The 20632-nt window shown below is 38.2% G+C and overlaps 1 protein-coding gene across 3 annotated transcripts; it reads left to right on the forward strand.

Annotated features, from left to right (window-relative positions):
• Window positions 1-723: 723 nt before the first annotated feature.
• il15 (interleukin 15) lies at window positions 724-19380 on the forward strand. 3 transcript variants are annotated; one of them, XM_036575005.1, is made up of 7 exons: window positions 724-1089; window positions 3359-3453; window positions 15015-15105; window positions 15410-15451; window positions 16006-16140; window positions 17337-17468; window positions 18288-19380. In XM_036575005.1, the coding sequence occupies exons 1-6, from the start codon at window positions 1015-1017 to the stop codon at window positions 17451-17453; spliced, it is 555 nt and encodes a 184-aa protein (XP_036430898.1). In that variant the 5' UTR covers window positions 724-1014; the 3' UTR covers window positions 17454-17468; window positions 18288-19380. The 3 variants fall into 3 exon arrangements, with proteins under 3 accessions (XP_036430898.1, XP_036430897.1, XP_036430899.1); XM_036575004.1 differs by lacking the exon at window positions 18288-19380 and having other exon boundaries at window positions 17337-18231; XM_036575006.1 differs by lacking the exons at window positions 724-1089; window positions 18288-19380 and adding an exon at window positions 1442-2290 and having other exon boundaries at window positions 17337-18231.
• Window positions 19381-20632: the final 1252 nt, after the last annotated feature.

Genomic DNA, 20632 nt, shown 5'->3' on the forward strand with positions numbered 1-20632 from the left:
AATTATGAAATGTAAAACCCTTAATTTATAATAATAGATAATGCAATTATAGTGTAATGGCACTGCCAGTGCTTTCTATATCAGGCTTTGACCTCAGAGATGCATACATAAAGTGACTCATCTGACCACATCTCTTTAGACTGCTGCTTCTCCAAAGTGCATTTGTCTTGAGGTTGTTTGCGCACTGCAACCCTGCTATAGTATCCCTCCTAATGTAGTTGTCGGTGAGCCATACTTGCTAATATCTTCCTGTGTTCTCGGAAATCTGAGGAACAGACATTCTTCTGTTTCTCATTACACTTGGCATCGATGCATGAGCATCGTGGTCGTTGAATGTGTGCTTTTGACCACTTTACTGCCCTGTGTGCTGATATCTTTCAAATAGATCTATATGCAGATGTCACTGTTTCTCTTGATCAGTGCAGTCTTTGCGAGTTAAGCTCCTGCCATCAGTCCCAGAATAATGATAATGGTTAATTGAGTTAACATGAGGTGGATTTAAAATATATAAAAGGAAAAAAAATGTAATCAAAAGTAGTGGGTGGTGTTTTTCTGCCTGTTAATACTTTTTTTTTACAGTTGAATTAAAACGCAGTGGACGGTGTAACCGATGATGTCGATATTGCTAATCGTATCGTCTTACCTCCCACTGTGTTGCGCTGCTACGCAGTTTGCGCAAGTCCCGTGCGAAGCTGCTCTTTGGGAAATCTCCAGTGTAAATGTTGGAGAGCGCTGTAAAGTGAAAGCTCCCCTGCTCGACTTGCCCAGGGCAGGGAGGCACCGCTCACTGGTTACCCAAGAAGAATGACTTCGCAGCAGAGATGCCTTCATTCAAAAGTCAGACCTCATGGATTCCTTGAGAAGGTGTGATCCTCTGCACGTGGAAGCTGTGCGAGACGCAGACGTACTCTATTACATTACTTAATCTTTTTTTATCCCGGACTTTGGCATGATGACAAAATGTGACCTGGAGCTGCGGTCGTGGTTACATGGCCACCCATTAATTTTGCGCTGATGACCATCCTTTTGACCCTCTACCTGATTCTGTTCTTGGGATTTTGGAGTAAACCTAAAAAACACAAGTCAAAGGTAAGGGAAAACAAGTCCGTCATCGTCGCTTGCTTGCTGAGCTTCTCGTGGGGCCATTTTTCGTCACATTGTGGAGATCAGCGTCCACTTCGGGCGTTTCTTTAGCCTGGCTGCAGCTAAAATGTGTCCTTTGTAGAGAGCGTTAATGTGGAAATGGCTCCAGATGACTGAGTATGGAAGTATGTTGAGGCACTAGGTCTACTGAAGTAGGTCATATCGGCTTTTCATGCAGCTTAGCGTTAACCCTGCGTTGTTATCTCAAACTGCCCAAAGTCTGCTGGCTTGCAGCCAGGAAAAACACGGGACCTTAGGAGTTAATAATGATTGGACCATTTTATTTACTGAAGCGTTTTTTTTTAGTACGGAGTCCTGAAGATCACATAGTGGTTCATTTTTAATAACAAGTGGCCACAAATTACTATATTGAGGTCACAAGTTTTGAGAAACCTAACTCAGTGTGTTAAATCGTGTCCTCAACTTAGTAATTAGTGGCCTCAGTATATTAATTCCTGACCATGTCACCTTAAGGGCTCCGTCGTTGAGCATTATATGGGGCCCGCCTTGTTATCGCTGCCTTCCTTTAAAGCTACGTGTATTTTCAGTGGTCAGTCTGGACTGTTTAACCCTAAAAATAGCAGTTTTCAGTCATGCAAGTCATTATCTAGTGGTACTGATAATCCTGAGTAATGCTAAGTCTTAAACTCGGACCCACTGCGTTGAGACATGTGGAAGCAAAGTCGTACGTTTAGGCTCTTCTTTAGAGGCTGAAGTCGATGCTTCGGCACGGTGGTGTCTGTTTATCTGTTTATCGTCAAACACTGAATATCGAAAGGGTTTTAAGGGTCGCTGACAGTCCGTATCGCTTCATGAGCGGCTCACATGTTGACGCAGGTCTTTTTTTTCCCCCTCGTCTATACTTTCGGTTTCGAATCCGAGTGGCTGCCATTCCTACTCGCTCACTCACTCGCTCACTCTCTCGCTCGCTCACTCACCCACTCACTCACTCACTCACGAGCGCTGCGTAACGCGTCAGGAACGCCAGTGTGACAGTGTGGCTTTTTCAGCCAAACACGGATCTGGACGCCACGTATTTCTTCTCCTTAAAGGGAGACTCCACCAGAATTCAATGGCTAAGATGCAAACAAAGTCGCTCAGAGTGGTTTAGGAATCCTCAGCACGACGTCTGACACGTTGTTTTATGGTAATTTTGTGATCAACGTTTGGCGTAAAAAGTATTTTTTAACCATTTATTTTCATTTATTCATGGCGGAGGGATACGTGAAGGGTGTTCTAAGGCAGAGTAGTCCCCAAAGGAAACTTGTTTTTGTCAGATTTACCACTGTTTTACCATGAACATTGCATATCGTTGCTGTCCTTAGAAAAAGAAGTATCTCCAAAATAGTGACTTTACAGGAGAAGGCAAAAACACTCTTCCATTACAACGTAAGTTAATGTAGAGATTTTAATCCATGTGATTTTAGAGCATTGCTTTTGGTCCATTAATCATGAAATTTTCACAAAATGTGAAGGACAGCTGGTGTGTTGAAATGATGTAGAAAAATGAAAATGGCCAAAATTGGAGATGGGGTGTGTTTACATGCACTTAATAATCCGATAACTGCAGAAAATCAGATTTTGTCAGTAATCCAATCAATGTTTTTACATGCACTTGAGTAAACAGATAATGGGAAACTCCAGGTCTGCATGAGTCAGGCAGTAATCAGATTTCTGCTTTGCAACCAGCCAATAAACTCACAGAACTGAGTGTAATTAGAAAGTAAACGTAATGCAAACTCAAACTTCATGCCGCAGCTTTTTTTTCACCTCTCCAAAAGTGTTTTGCTGCCATCTAGTGGCATCGCTGCTTGCTTTTATCTGGTACCGCCATCTGTTCTCACGCATACGTAGACTGAGAAATCCGAAAGAAATCTGAGTAAGAGTTCACATGCACTGAGAAATCTGATTACTGAGCTAAAATCCAGCTCTCTTCATCATTTCTTAATCGGATTTCTAGATTGGAGTATGGTGCTTACATGACCATTAGAATTATCAGATAACTGCAGAAATCTGATAATTATTGGATTATTGAGTGCATGGTTTTCTTTGGACAGCGATGATATAAAACTATAGGGGTTCACTGGTGGTTTTGGATAGTAAATAAAATGGCTGTATTTGCACTGTAGTCATTGCAACCTCTGGTTCCTATCACGACCACTGTGAAGAAATCAGAGTCTGCAAGTTTCTCTATAAATGATCTGATCTCTTTCAGGGAACCGCAAGATGTGCTAGTCTCCTCTGGTGCTTTGACAGTAACCTGGAGAACCATTTGAACATCGAGGTTTGGAATTCTTTCTTAATTCTGAGGTATATCACTCTCAAACCATAAGACATTGCATGTACTTGATAAAAGGGGTAGGACAGGTCAGTCTCGCATGCCACACATTTTAAAAAGATGGTTCTTCAAGGGTTCTTAGGAATGACAGTGCTTCTATGTAGAACCATGAACACTCAGAGAACCATCTGCATGTTCCTTGCATGGTGAAATTGATCTTCAGATTGATGAAGAATGTGTTGTATATGGTTCTACAAAGGTTCTCGTATTGTTATGATGTCAAGCTTGTGACAGTAGAAGAACGCTTTTTGGTACTATGTTGGACCATTCTTCATCAATCTGAAGAACCATATTACGATTTAGGCATGCAAATGGTTCTTTGAGTGTTCATGGTTCTATATAGAACCATTGTGTTTAGGAAAGAACCCCTGAAGAACCATCTTTGTTAAAGAGTGCAGAGAACATGTAGTGTCCATATTTTTTGCTTCATAAAGGATTGTTTTTGTGCTGGAACTTTTACTGCAGGCTGCTTCTTTGGGTATGAAAAACACAGCTGCAGTCACATGTCCTGATCATATTACGTGTATTTAGCTGCCATGTTGTTTTGCTGGACAGCTCAGTAGGTCGAGTAAGGACAGTCAGTGTGGGAGGACCCCAGCTGTCCTCCATGCAAACCAGAATTTGAGATGGAGGAATGTACCATGCACCTTCTCCGAGATCATTGTTTTCCAGGAAGCATGCTCCCCAGCACATTTAAGTCTTTTCTCTGCTTTATCACATCTGCTTAAGCTCTGTCTTCAGCTCAGTAAGGTGTTGTTAATGATTTGATTAGATGAATCAGGAATGTTGGGAGCAGGGAAAACACTAAAATGTTCAGGGCAGTGTGCCACCAGGACCAGGATTGGGAAAAACAGTCCTTGAATGAAATAACAAATGTAACGTCACTTCTTCTCCCTCTTTTTAGAGCTTAGATGTATTTTAATGGAACAATTCAGAGTACAAAGTCCTTTTCAAGCTGTTTGTTTCAATGGACTGAGTGTCTGATTCATGTTTGAGGAGGATGGATGTGAATAGCACTGGGTTTACAGAAATATTATTTCTTGTTTCTTCCACTTAGACTGTGAATTATTTAAGGCATGCCTGATTAAAAAGGGATGGTATGTGGCACAAAACCAACGTTTATGTTTTACAGGGCACCCGTATTTAGATATTGCAAGAGTGATGTCTAGAGATGCACTGATATGGGAGTTGAGCCAGTGCCAGTATCTGATATTTTTCATGTACATATCTGACAATACTGATACTAAACATTTATAAAGTGTAGAAATCGAAACTAGATACACCTGGATTAGCATTGTGGAGAAATAAAACAGGTTTCATCTCGTAACGTGAATAAAATGCAGGCATATTAACTCAGTAACCGTCAACATCACTTAAATATTCTTCTTTTCCAGAGAGCAATAAATACATCATCAAATAACGGTTAGAAATGACAGGCAAATCATAACATCCATCTAATGCCGATTTTTTTCAAAACATCTCCCAAAACCGATATGCAGCGTCACCGGTAAGGGAGAAAAAGGGAAAGCTTTCAGGGGTCTAGCCACTAGGGGGGCCTAAGTGTCTGGGTGTTTTGTCCAGAAAGTATGACGGTGTAAGAAAAGTTTTTTCCTAAGTGTTCAATACTGTTCAAAGAAAGGATGTTGTTCAACATTGCTGATACTATGGAATAAAAAGGCTTTCCCCGCCTCTGAAGCCATCCCAGTTTAACCTCTGTGTAAAACCCTATGTGCATATCAAAAACTAGTTTTTAAAAAGTTAATTTAAGCATTAGGAGATCATGAGTTCAATCCCTGGTGATGCCACAGCCATCTGTGACCGGAAGTCCTGACAACACCTTCATCCTCGCTCTCTCTCTCTGGGTGGGTGGGATGGCCCTTCTCGTCCCCTATCACTCAGCACAGTGCTAGCCAGTGCAGACTGACTTAACAGAATTGGTAGTTAGTGTTCTCCTCCAAGCATGTTGAGCTGTCCAGTGACACTGTGTTAGCAGCGGTTTGAAAAGAAGTATTTAAGTTTTTTAGTGCACTTATACTTCTCTTGAAGTGATAACTAATTTTGACAGGTCATGATTTCCTAGATAACGATGTAGATGAACTCTTCCTTGACTCAGTAACCACACTCTAAAGAAGGCTTACAAGATCAACAGTGTCATTGTTTTGACTAGGTTTATTTTCTTAGTGAGTGAATTAAATATAGCACATGTCCTGCTTTGGTTATGGGCCTAGACTGCACAATGTATCAGGAAGTGTCTTGTAGTGGCTCTAGCTAGAAACCACTAGCATGCTGCTTGCGAACAACTACAAGCAGCTAAAAGTGGACTTGTGTAAAGTTGTGCAGCTAATACAAAGAAATACATGTAAACTCTAAATTCTTATGATCTAAAGACTTTGTAAACATTTTTAAAACATCACTAGGCCTGTCACAAGGATTAATTTGTAGCTGATGATTAAAACAGCTGAAACTCAAATAAACAGACATTAAACAAACCTATAAAGGTGTTATTAACAAATCAAATGAGCAAAGGTTACTCACCCCACCCTCTAAGGATGATATTAAGCATCAAATAAACAAACATTATTCAACATTGTCCTCTTAAGGTGATATTAGACATCAAACATAGAAATATAACCATCCCCCTCTATAGGTGATATTAAATATCAAAAAAATAGACATTACTCACTGTCGCCCTCTAAAGGTAATATTAAACATCAAATAAACAAACATTACTCACCGTCGCCCTCTGAAGATTATATTAAACATCAAATAAACAAACATTACTCACCATCGGGGCTAGTTTAATAATTTTGCTTTCAGCCTTTGGCAGCTGGCTCAGTGATTACACCCATGATCTGTATCTAATTATCACTATTCCAGTCTTTCACCACTCCTTCATTGTCTCTACTAAATTACCACATCATTCTACTATAAACACCACTATTTCAAATCTGCAGATATGGATTTATGGCTTTAGGAATTGGCCACTGGAGCTTTCAAAGCAGTTTGAGCAAGGGTGTTGAAACTGCTAAGTCAAATGCCTAAGGCTTAGCTCTAAGGCCCAAAATCCTTATATTTTGGCTTAATTCGACATTAATGCAGCTTTTGATAGCGTTGACCACAAGATTCTAATCCACCATCTTGAATACTGGGTTGGCCTCTCAGGCACAGTTTTAAAATGTTTTATATAGACAAGAATAGACAGTTCTTGGTTCATCAAAAAAACGTAACATTTCTTGTGGAGTCCCACAAGGTTCAGTTTTAGGGCCTTTGCTTTTCTCTTTGTACATGTTACCTCTAGGTGATGTCATTAGCTGTGTGTCAGATATTTCTCAGTGATTGTCACAAAATTTCCCACAGCTGAATTAAGAAGGAACTGAAATACTGATCCGTGGTACTAAAATTCAGAGAAAGCTCCTTTGTGAGAAGCTAGGCTCTTTTGCTTTGTATACAAAACATGAAGTAAGGATGTGATCTTAGAATCTTAGAATCCCGCGTGTGAAAGTAGTCACTGAAGTAGCTTTTTATCATTTGAGAAACATTTTCTATCCCAGAGCGACGCAGAGAAACTTGTTCATGCATTTGTTAGAAGCAGAATTAATTACTGTAATGCTCTTCTTTCTGGGCCTCCTAAGAAAACAATTCACGCTCTACAACTCATACAGAATGCAGCTGCGCTGATCCTAAGAAAATCAAAACAGTGTTCAGAACAGCCCTGTGTGGATAGAATTGCACTGACTATATCTTTACGGATACATTTTAAAGTTCTGCTACTAGTTTTATGCCCTGCGATGGACTGGCGACCTGTCCAGGGTGTATTCTGCCTTCCGCCCAGTGACAGCTAGGATAGGCTCCAGCACCCCACCGCAACCCAGAAGGATAAGCGGTTTAGATGATGTGTGTGTGTGTTACTAGTTTTAAGGTTCTAAATAACCTTAAAGCACCCGCTTACATCACAGAATGTCTGTCTGTTTATGTTCCAGCATAAAACAGGTGCTCTATGATCTTAGATAAAATAAAAATAAAATACAGAAAGTGTGGAGAGGCCTTTTTCTGTTATTATGCTTCTGGTCTCTCGGTGGGTCTCTGGTTTCCCCATTGTGGATTAAACCTAATGTTAGACCAAATTGCAGTGCTAATGGAGAATTACCATCAGAAGTTTTTTTAGTCTTGACTTAACAGGCTTAATCCAAGTCTGGGAAACTGACCTGTAGAGTTAGAAAGAGAATTCAAAATCCTTCATCGACACCTTATAGATTCCTCCTTCTTCTCAGCTGATGTCAGTATGTTGGAATACAGACTCATAATCAAATGCACTGTGCCACAGTTGTACTGGCCCCGCCCAACAAAACTCACTCCTCATTTGCGTAAAGTCAATAAAAGTTAAACTCTTGATCACTCTGTTCTCCCACTTTGCGCCACTTGCACTCCTACAATCCTCCATCCACAATTGCTGCCTCTTTCCCTGTAAATGAATGGGAGGTGAAACAAAATCACTTCGCTCTGCAGTGTTAGTGCTCATTTGACTATTATAATATCTTTAATTGAGCTGAAACCTCTTTGCCCACCCAGAGACACACTCTTTTCAGGAATTGAGCTTCTGTCTGGTTCCGAGAAAAACTCATTACTGCATCAATAATGGAAAAGTATCTGAGTGTTCCAGCTGAATGTTCTTGGCTGCTTATTCTTGCTCTAAGGGTTTTATGACATACAGTACGTCAAACAGAAGGTTGCCAGCATATATAAAAGACTCGCTGTCCTCACCTTATGTAAACAAAAATGTATGATTCATGGAGCCCGCAACCATTCTTGAAATTATTCAAGATGATCTCTAAGGCTGGTAAACATATGACTAACCATCTGCCCGATGACCTACCCACCCTAACCAATCCTGTCTAGCCTGTCCGACATCCCGGCATTGTTTCTGATGATTGTAAAAAAAAACACCTCATCACTTTTTAGTTTCTTTCTGCCCTTTGTTTAATCGTGCCATATCTCAGGTGTCTGTTCTATCAGATGACCTGAAGCACAGAAGCCACTACTTCTGCAAAGAGATACATTTTTAATCCAGTGCTTTTCTCTGTTTATACAGTCATTTTATTGATTTATTAAGTGAAAACACATTATCTCCAGACAACACACTTCCTCAGTTTTAGTTATTTATTTTTAGTTGCTCGATTTAACATATTGGAAAAAAACAACAAAAAACATAAAGTGTTTGGCAAATGTTACAGCACATTTATATTTTACATTTCCCTAATATGTTAAACTCAGTAAATAAATAGAAATTGGGCACTAAAATTAGCAGAAAATGCCATAATTTTCTGCAACTTTATGTCTTGTAGAGGATGCGTTGCCATATTTTCACTAATAAAATCAACAGCACATCTAATTTGAACAGGATTCACAGGATTGAACAGTTTTCTACAGGATTCATCACCACTGTGCACTCACTTTGCCCCCTCTAACCTCCTAGATCTTTTCACACACACTTAAAAATGATGGTTCTTCAAGGGGTCTTTGGAAAGAAACACTCAAAGAACCCTTTGCATCATAAAAGTATTCTTCAGATTGATGGAGAATGTGCTGTAGATGGTTCTATACAGGAGCTTTTTGAAAAGGGTTCTATATAACACCAAAAAGGGCTCCTCGATTGGCTTGACCTCGTAACAATAGAAGAGCCCTTTTCGGTGCTATATAGAACCCTTTTAAAAAAAACCCTATATAGAACCATCTACAGTACATTCTCCATCAATCTGAAGAATCCTTTCATGATGCTAAGAACTTGTTAATCATGCGAAGGGTTCTTTAAGTGTTATATAGAACCATCTTCTTTACTAAAGAACCATTGAAGAACCATCATTTTTGAGAGCATAGTGTAAAAAAGTACACCCTGAATGGTGAGAAGATTCACCGTGATCCTGTTTATACTTGTCATTTCATGCATCTCATATTCACATAATGTTTATATAAACATTCCATTTACACCTGACTTATAACTGCTTCTTTGAATCAAAATTGAAGATAGGTGGTAAATAGGTGCAGTACCACCACACGAACCACATTTTTTAAACTCATTTTGCCCTGTCATGATTTTTTTAGCAATGTTTATTTATGTGTATTGCTTTCATTAGATATGGATGATAAAAGTATGACATTATGCTAGTGTTGCTTGAGAGGAGATGAAGACATTTACTAAATTAAATCATGTCATTGACCATGATTTGCCATTTGCGAAATAATATGACGCTCAACTGATCGCTGCTTAACAAATGTCTCTAAACACTGCTTCTCCTGGCAAGTGAATGAAAAACTCTGGCCAAACGTCTCAGAACAAGCCTGAAGTACGAGTGGTGAAGTTAGTCTGAGTTGTCAGGCTGAGAGAAAGGTGTGAAAAGGTGTTACTGAAGTGTAGTTCACTCTAATCAGCTGAGGCTGTTTTTACATCATTCCTGAAGCTGAAAAAGTGTTGGGTTAAACTCAGTGGAAGACCACAGTCACAGCTCAGTCGCAAATCCGTTAAAGTACAAGCAGCTCTCAGGCAAGATAAACATATCTGAGTTACTAACATTCATTTTAATATAATGCCTAACATTAAATAGCTTTGCAGAACAATGTTATGATCAGTTCGATAGCGACGTTAGCTTTTCTTAGCTGCTGATCTTACTTACAGCATAATGAATTAGTCAGATCAAAGATCAAATTAGTCAGACCATATTTGCGATTAAAATATGAATGTACTTCAATGTGTGCAGTCTTTTGCATTATTTGAGGTTTGCTAAGGATGACATATCCTCAGCATCTAACATTGCACCAACATTAGTCGACCATCTGATCTGTTTTGTAGGTGATATTTGCTCTACAACCCCATTTCCGAAAAAGTTGGGAAGCTGTGCAAAATGTAAATGAAAAATAATGCAATGATGTGCAAATCATTGAAACCCTGTATTTAATTGAAAATACTACAAAGACAACATATCAAATGCTGAAACTGAGAAACTGTACTGTTTTTCAAAAAATATATGCCCATTTTGAATTTGATGCCAGCAACACGTACCAAAAAAGTTGGGACAGGGCAACAAAAGGCTGGTAAAGTTGTGTAATGCTAATAAAAACACCTGGTGGTTGATTGGCAACAGGTCAATAACATGATTGAGTATAAAAAAGCATCCCAGAGAGGCTGAGTCTTTCAGAGGTAAAGATGGTGCCCTCCCCATCTTTACTTCTGAAAGACTCATCCACTCTGGGATGCTTTTTTACACCCAATCACATTATTGACCTGTTCACCACTCTGTGAAGACTGCATGATCAAATAGTGCAACAATTCAAGGATAATGTTTCTCAACATAAAATAGCAAAGAATTTTTGCTTTTCATCATCTATGGTACGTAATACATAAGAAGATTTAGGGAATCTGGAGAAATCTTTGTATGCAAGGGACAAGGCCAAAAAACAGTATTTGCTGGCCATGATCTTTGGGCCCTCAGGCGGCACTGCATTAAAAATCACTGCATGGGCTCAGAAACACCTCTGAAAACCTCTGTGAAAACAGTTTGTCGCTGCATCCACAAATGCAAGTTAAAATTCTAAAATGCAAAGAAGAAACTGTATATAAACAAGATCCAGAAATGCTCCCACCTTCTTTGGGCCCGAGCTCATTTAAAATGGACAGAGGGGAAGTGGAAATTCTTTTTGGAGATCATGGACACTGTGTCCTCTGGGCTAAAGACCACTCAGCCTGTTGTCAGTGCACAGTTCAAAAGCCAGTGTTTATAATTGGATAGGGGTGCATTAGTTCATATGGCATGAGTGACATGCACATCTGTGAAGGCACCATTAATGCTGAACGATATAAACATGTTTTGGCAACTTATGTCTGCATCTAGATGATGTCTTTTTCAGGGAAGGCCATGATTATTTCAGCAAGACAATGTAAAACCACATTCTGCATGTATTACAACAGCATTCCTCTGTATTAAAAGAGTCCATGTGCTAAACTGACCTGCCTGCAGCCCAGATCTGTCACCCACTGAAAACATTTGGCGCATTATGAAATGAAAAATATGACAAACTCTACTGGTGAGTTTGCCTCTGGTACCCCTTTACCTAAAATGAGTTTGACCCCCATAGAGCTGCTTGTCTGTAAAGTTCTCTCTAATACATGACCCATGCTTCATGTTTGACAGCTTCGCTGTTCATCCTGTACTGACTCTGGAAGATGTTTTAAATAACTAACCTCCTATCAAATTTCCTATACTCGGGAGGGAACAGCCCTTCCTGACCATTCATATGACCCAGATTTTCTTAGGAGATAACAAGTTCGGACTAGATTTGTTCCTGTGCTTGAAAGCACCCTGCTGACTGCTGGTTAGGGAGTTTAGCAAGCAGTGTGACTATCACTGCTGTAAACATGACAGGAATAGGCTGAGGATAAAAAGTTTAGCAATTAATCTTCTGACCTGATTTCAAAAATAGAGCCAGTTTTGCTGCGTATGCTCTTCACCCTCATAGCAAATGAATGGCTACTTGCAAGGGCCCTGATTCATTAAAGTTTGGTATGATCAAAGCTGATTGTAAAACAGGCATTCAAATTTTTCACCAACAGCTGCATGTAAATTTGAACATAACCTAAAAAATGCTTCCTTTGAAGTAACTAAGAAAAATCATCAATATTATCAACCAGTAGTAACATTAAATACCAAATATTAATTATTATATTAGCTGCCACATAAAATTCTTGTACTAAAATCTGAAAAAAGGCGAAAGGCCTGACAAGAAACTAAACCTGTTAATTAACAGTAAAACTTTGTTTTCTTAATGTTGATAAAAATCTATAAAATTAGTCATTTAATTAAAACTAACTCACTGTAATTTAACAGTTTCACTAGTTAGTCATTCTGACACAGTATTTACCAAAATAATAAAATATATGCAAATGGGAAAATATTTCACTTTTAAAACTACAGCAGACGGTCTCCTCAGTTCCCAAATGCTTACAGAGTGTTGTTAAAAGAAGAGGTGATGAAACACAGTGGTAAACATGCCCCCGTCCCAACTTTTTTGGAAAGTGTTGTTGGCGTCAAATTCAAAATGGACATATATTTTTACATATAAATACTGGTTTTTGTCCTTGTCCTTTGCATACAGATGTTCCTCCAGATTCTCTGAATTTAATTTTATTGTGTACCGTAGATGATGAAAAGCAAAAGTTGTTTGCTGTAAAATCTCTTTATTTGTTGTCTTTGTACTATTTCCAATGAAATATAGGGTTTAAATGATTTGCACATTATTGGTTTTATTTACATTTTGCACAGTGACGCAGCTTTTTTGGAAATGGGGTTGTAGTAATTCTTCAGCGTTGTAACAAAACCTCATATCTCAAAAATGGTAACTTTACAGGATAAGAACAAATCATTCTCAGCTTTTGGTGAAAGTTAGGTGCAGCAGAAAAGGCCGAGAGGAGGCAGATGCATCACATGCAGGTGGCATGATATAATGCCTTTTTTATCTTAGCATGTCAACCCGTTGCACTTTTTAGAAATGTTGCTATGTAACTGGAATAATAACTGTTCACAGAACAGTAGAATAAAACTGTTCATAGAAGAGTACAACCCTAGAGAAGATGTTGGGACAATATGGAAAATGCAAAGACAAAAAAAGAAAGCAGTGATTTTATAAATTTACTTTAACTTGTATTTCATTGCAGAGAGTATGAATACAAGACAGATCATGTTTTGTCTGGTCAACTTCATTTCATTTGGAAATATACATCCATTCCTGTCATTCATGTCTGAAACGCATTCCAAAAAATGATTTGGTACAAAAGTAGCACAGAGGAAAGGCCTAGGCCGAGGATCGCCTGTTCGCCAACAAAGCATGAGACTAAAAAGTTCCTCAAAGAAAGATGGATATCTTCAATGCAATCTGGAGGAATTTCAGAGCAAAAGCAATCCTGAGCTGATTAACTGTGCTCTTCGATCCCTTTTTTGGATCTTCTTTGGAAGAAATGGACACTGTGTGCTCCAGACCAAAGACAAAAAGAACCATCCAGACTGTTAGCAGCAACATGTCCAAAAGCCAGGGTCTGTCATGGTGTGGGGTTGTGTCAGTGCCCTTGGTAAAGGTACGTTGCACTTTTGAGATGGCACCATTAATACAGAAAAGTACATTGAGATTTTGGAGCAACATTTGGTCCCTTCAAGACATTTTTTTCCTGGGATGCCCATGCATATTTCAAAAAGACAATGCAAAACCACATCCTGCACTCATTACAAAGGAATGGCTGCGTAAGGAGAGGGTGCGGGTGCTGGACTGACCTGCCTGCAGTCTCGACCTGTCCCCTATAGAGAATGTGTGGTGCAGTTTAAAATGGAAAATGTGACAACAAAAACAAATACTGTTAAAACAAATACCATAAAACCTGTTTGCAGGAAGAAAGGGACAAAATTACACTTGACTTCAGTCTCTAAATGTATTTTAAGTGTTGTGAGAAGGAATGACAACCTCACAAATTGGCAAATGCTTTACTGTCACAACTTTTTTTGAAATAAGAATCAAAATTGAAATGTGTTTATTTTGAAAAAAAAAAATCATGGGTAAAACATCAGATGATTTGCTGTTGTGTTGTTTTCAATGTAATACAGGTCAAAAATAATTTACAAATCAGTGTTTTCAGTTTTAAGTTTAATTTAACATACTCCATTTTTTCTGATTTGGGGTTGAGTAATGGTCAGTCAAGTGTTTGGTCTAACCATAGCACAGAGACAGCATTGTTCCTTGTTATGAATGTCTTAGTCTTAAGTTATAGTGCTGACTCCCAAAATCCTTCTGTTTTGAAAACCAGGTAGGCCTTTTAGACACAGTGTCAGAATGGGGTAAATCATATTTAATCAATAGAAAGTTTCTGGTTTCATTGGGAAATCATGCATCAGAAAACTGTAACATTTCTTGTGGAGTCCCACAGGGTTCAATTTTAAGGCCTTTGCTTTTTTCTTTGTACATGGTACTTACAGTTTTGTTATCAGGAATCATAAGAGGAATGTTCTCGCTATGTTCATAAGATTAAATTACACATGTATACAAAATCTGAAGTACGAAACCTTACCAAAATTTTAGATTCTGGTCTTTGTTTTGTCCCACATGTAAACACAGTCACTAAAGTTGCAGTTAATCATTTGAGAAATGTTGCTAGGTAGTTTCTACCCCAGAGAGATGCAGGGAAACAGATGTCAGAGGAATGTTGATTTTTTATCTTCAGTGGCTTATTATTTAATGTGTCTTTTTGCATGGTGTTATGTTATTAGGTCTTATATGTGATTCTTGTAATAATCTTTAGTATAGTTAAAAAAGAGCAGCGAATGCTTTGCATAATGCTTTGTTTGTGCTGTACATTTTAATCAGGAGTTCAGGAATATAACTCAAGTTTGAATATAAGATCTTTTACACCATGTCATTTCCAAAGATAGTATAAAATAGTATGTGAATAATTTTTTTACGTGAATCACTTTTAATGATTTTATGCTGTTTTTCTCTTCAGCTGTGTATTTTTGACTACTGTGGATGCTCACGCTGACAGCAGCTTGGAAGAAGTCCTGGATATGCTGAAAAAAATGAAACAGATAATTGAAGTAAGACATGATAATATATAAGCTTCATGTTACATCACTTTTATATTATTAAAGTTAATCTTTGTGCTGCTCTTCTTTAAAGTATGTAAGTAGTAGAATGATTGTAACCACTGTTTCTTGCACCTTGTCTATTGATTTTTTATTAAAACTTCAAACTTAAATATTAATAAAAAAACATTTTACTGTATCTTGAACCGTAATTATGATTGTAATGAGTTAATTTGCCTGTGCTATTTAAACACATTATATTCACTTTACACACATATCACAACCCATCTTTGTTTCATTTATGTATTTTTTTTAGAATTCGGATGCCCTATTATACACTCCACGTGCAGATATAGATGTAAGTTTGTTTGAGTCATCATTTTTCTTTTTTTATAGTAATTAACCCAGTTTTATGACACAGCACAGGCTGCATGTACATTTACAGTCATATGAAAAAAAAAATTCACTCCAGGCCAAATTACTTGTTGTGAAAACATGTTAACACAGTCTCTACAGGGAACAAACTTAATATGAAATTTTTCATTGAAACTGAAGGGGAAGGTTAAAGGGACATGTGTCAACATCAATAAATGTGTCTGGGATTACTCGGATTGTGAGAAGCAGAAAATGCAACCAACTTCAAGGACTAAACTGAGATAAAGAAATGCAAGGAAGGGAGGCTGTATTGAAGGCAAATAGTGGACATACTAAACACAAAAAAATATTATATTTAGTTGTTGAGGCTTCTGTGTAATTTCCAGTTTAATATGTTTCCTGCTTTTCTCCTGCACTGAAAAATGAATAACTTGTACTTGATGGCCATTTTGACTGGAAATTGAATTATTATATTAACAAAAGGTAATTCCTTTTGTATGTTCCTTGCTGTTAATTACATTTCATTTCTATCTGCAGAAATGCACTTCTACATCAATGTACTGCTACCTGCTGGAGTTGGATGTTATTTTAAGAGAGGAGAGTGGCTCAGCATACGACAATGAAATCAATATGGTATACAATCTTAAGAAAAAATACTACAGTTGCTCTCAAGTAAGTCCACTGTGTGATTATTCTTCTCAATTTTTGTCCTGATCCTTGTCTGACTCACAGCTAAAGAATTATTGTGTTGATACACTATGATCATGCACTGAAGCTGTATCTAATACACCAAATTCAGGGTTGGGATGTAATGGAATACAAGTTTTGGGAATTCGTATTCAGAATACAAAAATGAAGTATTTGCATTCAGTTCGAGTTACATTTTGCAGTATTCAGATTAAAGTTACTTTCTATATTTTAGGAGAATGCTTTTAGAGTACTTACTCACTAAATAAAAAAAAACATACATTTATTACCTATTTTAGAATCAATGGACGGCATGTAGCCAACACGCTCGTTAGAGAAACCATAGAGGACCTCAATCAACAGCTTCTTTACACCGAAGTTCCTACTAAAGCCTGAGTAGACTGATAAATCAATGTGATGATCAGTTATTAATCTCAGTGTTACTGAGCTCTGCTAAAGCCTGAGTAGACTGATAAATCAATGTGATCAGTTATTAATCTCAGTGTTACTGAGCTCTGCTAAAGCCTGAGTAGACTGATAAATCAATGTGATCAGTTATTAATCTCAGTGTTACTGAGCTCTGCTAAAGCCTGAGTAGACTGATAAATCGAAGATAGAGGAATGATCCACATTAACAGCCCCCTCAGTAGTGGACGTGTTTGCGAGTGTTAAGTTTAGTATCTGTGTTGTACTATGCTGCTCAGGGGATTGTGGGAGCAGCAGTGGACTGAAGCATTGAGTGAGAGAGAAAAAAAGTTCGAAATTTTCAGAACTTCATTTAAATGACAACCTAATTTATCATGAAATATATTAACAGAGAAAACTGGCAACGAGTAACAGTGAGGAACAGTGTGAATTAAGTAAAAAATAAAGGTTTTTCCATCTGCCCTTTGAAGTTTTTCTTTTTCTGAACATGTCACTTTTTATGTACTATAACGGAATATGTTACTAAATATTACTAAATATGTTTAGAACAGTGTATTCAGTATTTAGCCATAACTACATTTTCAAAGTATTCTGCCCAACCCTGACTATAATAATGTAGTAACAGTTTACTAATCAGTTGATGCTTTTCATGCTTAGTTCAAAGCAATCACCTTAACTTTTTTTGTTTTTGAAAACTTGTAGACTTGCTAGTTATGGATGTGTTGTGATTTTCCATTTGGTCTGTTTTTTTGTAGAGCCACTGTCCAGCATGTGAAACCCATCCAGTAGCCAACGCCACAGTGTTCACGAAAAGGATGGAGGAGTTTATTCAGAAACTGTCAAGTCGTAACTCTCACAAAGACTGTGATTAGCACACTAATCTTGATGTAAATATCCTCCTTGTCCTTTTATCATGTATTCAAAAAGACTATAAATGTATTAATGTTTATTGTATTTATGAACATAACAGCCATATTGTACACTTATTTCTTGCCTCAGGTCAAATGTGTTAATTTGCTCCACTTTCTAGTTTTAACAAATTATTTTTTTATATCTATTTTTATAATATGGGGGCTCTTTTCTGTAAGCATTCCATACAGTTGAATGTAGGGCAAATATGTAGCCGTGATGAATAGTAGACAATACCGATTCTGCCACTTCTGAACTGCCTTGTCTTGGACTGAAAAGGGCTCACTGGAGCGTTAGACAGTGTTTATTCCAAAGGCAGGCTTAGGCTTTGTTAAGGAAGACACTCCTAATTTTATCTGTATGTGAAGCTAGGGGACGATGGTGCTGGAATAAGGTTTAATGTATCTTTGTATGTGATGCTGTTTGTTGTATTGTAGCATTCTGGCCTATAAAGTACTTTTTATGTCCCTGAATACAAACATATAAATGTATATATTATATATATAAGTTTATATATACTACCTATAATGAAAACAGAAAAGATACTGAATCTATAGGTTAAGCTGAATATTTAAACAGCACTGTGTTTTTGGTGTCATGTATCTACATTTTCACGAAGGGAATGAGCTCGCTTTGTATAGAGCTTAGCTAATACTGCATTATAAGCTTATTCTCTCGTGTGTAACCTGATGTAACCCTTCTATATTGCCTTTACTGTATCAATAAACATGGTGAACCTTCTCTCTCGCAGCCTCTCTCAAGCAATTTACGAGTTTTCTATTGATGTGTTATCACAGTGCCTACGTCTAATTCGCCGCTGACCATAACCTCGAGAACAAAAAAGAACTCTTTTCTGAAAATAAAAAAACACAGCTGCTGCAACCCTCAACCCTACCTCCAGCATCATTCCTGTACCCAGGACAGCACAGGCTGTGCTGCAGTCATGCCGAAACCCGGGACCAGGACAAGGGCCAGAGGAATAAGCTATCAAGGCTTTTGTCCACCTGCATCTGGCCGGCGCCACAAGCTGCTTTTCAGGAGGCTGAAAAGCAAAGGAAGCAGCTTGAGAAGCGACAGCCCGCAGTGATGCGGCACCCCTCGGCTTGCACGGGGGCAGGAGCCCCCTTCTCATCCCTTCAAACTTTTCTCTGTAGCTCTAGTACGTAGCTCTCTCTGTCAGTCCTCCCTTCCCTGCTCCGAGAAGGACCAGAGCTCTCCCTGTCAGATCCAGAGATGGATCTGCAGCTGGTGGCACAGGAAACATTGCACAGGTGCATAGAAAACATGACGCAGTCAGTAAAGAAACTGAAACTAAAATGAGACTGGCTTCTACAACTGGACAATTATGCAAAATATATTTATGTACATAAAACATAATTATATAAAACATTATTTACCTAGATGCCCCTGCAAACGAGAAAGTTGTTTGTTTTCGTTTGCTGCGTTCTCCCTGGAAAGACAGTAAAATCTCTGTCTGCTGGGTCTTAAAAACCATTCAAATGTTTGAAGTTGAGAAGAAGAAGAACTGACAAGCCAAATGTACCAGAGAGATCATTCTAGATTCTTCCAGCAGTCAACCAGTGGTACGGCACACAAAACAAGTGCTTCTGTTTGTGTTTGTTTTATTGGGATGCTCTGGCTTTAAGAGTGTCAGTCTGTTTTTGCTTTGTACTAGACAGCTTGACAGATGTTTCTTTTTTTTGTACCTTTATAAGTGCCTTTATTAGTCATACATTTTGCACAGGCTGCTTTAGTTTTTCCTTTTCTGCCCATGTAAACATTAGCAATGTTAGTAAGTGTCTTAGACATCACAATTAGCAAGCAAGGTGGCTTTGTAGTTCCACATTACATTGTACATTGTAGTTCCACATTAAAGACTTTGCCAAGCTATCGTAGTGGTACTGCATCTATTTCTCTGGGTTTTTAGCAAACCTCTGTGATAACAAAGCAGAGGACGGTTCATATGTCAGTGAATTAATATTAAAAGTGTAAGCAAACCTGTCCTACTGTTCAGCCCCGGTTCAATTTTATCCACCCTTTTTTGATTGGTTACCTCATGAAAAGTGACATTTGACAAGTAGACTTCACCTGCATAATTGGCAGATTAATTGATCGGCATAAAAAAAATTCTGTGGCAGAAAGAGCAGAGTCAGTGGAATCTATGTCCTACTATAAGATATAAAGGCATTTTGGGTGGAATACGGTCCACAGTGTGTAGCAGCCTAAAGAACTGAAGCCTGACGTGGCCCTGAGCAGGATTAACCATGGACAACTGGAGGAAACTGATCTGGCTGAGCAAGTGTGAAACACTTCTGTGAGCCTGTATGAAGCACTGTTACATCTAATCTGGAGCCTCCATAAAGGAAGCGTCATCCTCTTCAGGTCTCAAGTGTTGCAACAGATGCTTGTTAATATAAAAAAACAAAGTATGCCATTTAATATTTGCTTAACAAATGTTTCCCAAGAAACCTTCTGGAGCAACACCTTTGAATTTGAGGCGTTTGATTACAGTGAAACAACTTTTACACATAAAACATATAATACAGCAAGTCCTACACTGTGAAGGCTATGCTGTATTATATGTTTTATGTGTATTAATATAGTTGTATGTGTTATAGTACGCATGTGATCTGTGTATGTTTTATGTAAGCTGGGAGAACATTGTGAACAGTTATCCCGGGCTTTCTGTGTATAGGTTAAGGACAGCTGTTATTTCTGTACCTAATTTTCATTGATTCAGGCAACAGTGTGCTTGAACCAGCCTATTAGACACGGCTATTTTCTATGTCAAGCAGGTCAGCTTGCTATCTGTAAACTGTGCGCACAATAAAGAAATAAAGATCAATGCTACAGACGCATGGCTGGCCTCCTGGCCCTGGTTCTAAAAAAAAGGGTACTATAAATTCTACAACTGAAAACCCCAGTGCTGAAATTCACTAGTTGGATTGAGTGAAGAAGACTTTACTGTTACGTTAAAGTAAATGTTTTTTCTTTCACAAATTCTTCTTTTTGGGTTTGTACAACTGCTAAGTATTGGTTTAATTTGAGTCCTATTTGCCATTTTAATTAAATATAACTCTGTATTTTTCAGACCACGTCATACGTCTTTACATGCTAATATCACACGCACAGGCTCAAAAAG

The sequence above is a fragment of the Colossoma macropomum genome, unplaced genomic scaffold (assembly GCF_904425465.1).
Source record: "Colossoma macropomum unplaced genomic scaffold, Colossoma_macropomum, whole genome shotgun sequence".
Lineage (NCBI taxonomy): Eukaryota > Metazoa > Chordata > Actinopteri > Characiformes > Serrasalmidae > Colossoma > Colossoma macropomum.

Bases quoted from the DNA above. Each gene is read 5' to 3' on its own strand.
- il15 (XM_036575005.1), top strand. From the start codon at position 1,015: ATGACCATCCTTTTGACCCTCTACCTGATTCTGTTCTTGGGATTTTGG. The intron at 1,090-3,358 runs GTAAGGGAAAAC...GATCTCTTTCAG, and splicing joins CTAAAAAACACAAGTCAAAG to GGAACCGCAAGATGTGCTAG. The intron at 16,141-17,336 runs GTAAGTCCACTG...GTTTTTTTGTAG, and splicing joins AATACTACAGTTGCTCTCAA to AGCCACTGTCCAGCATGTGA.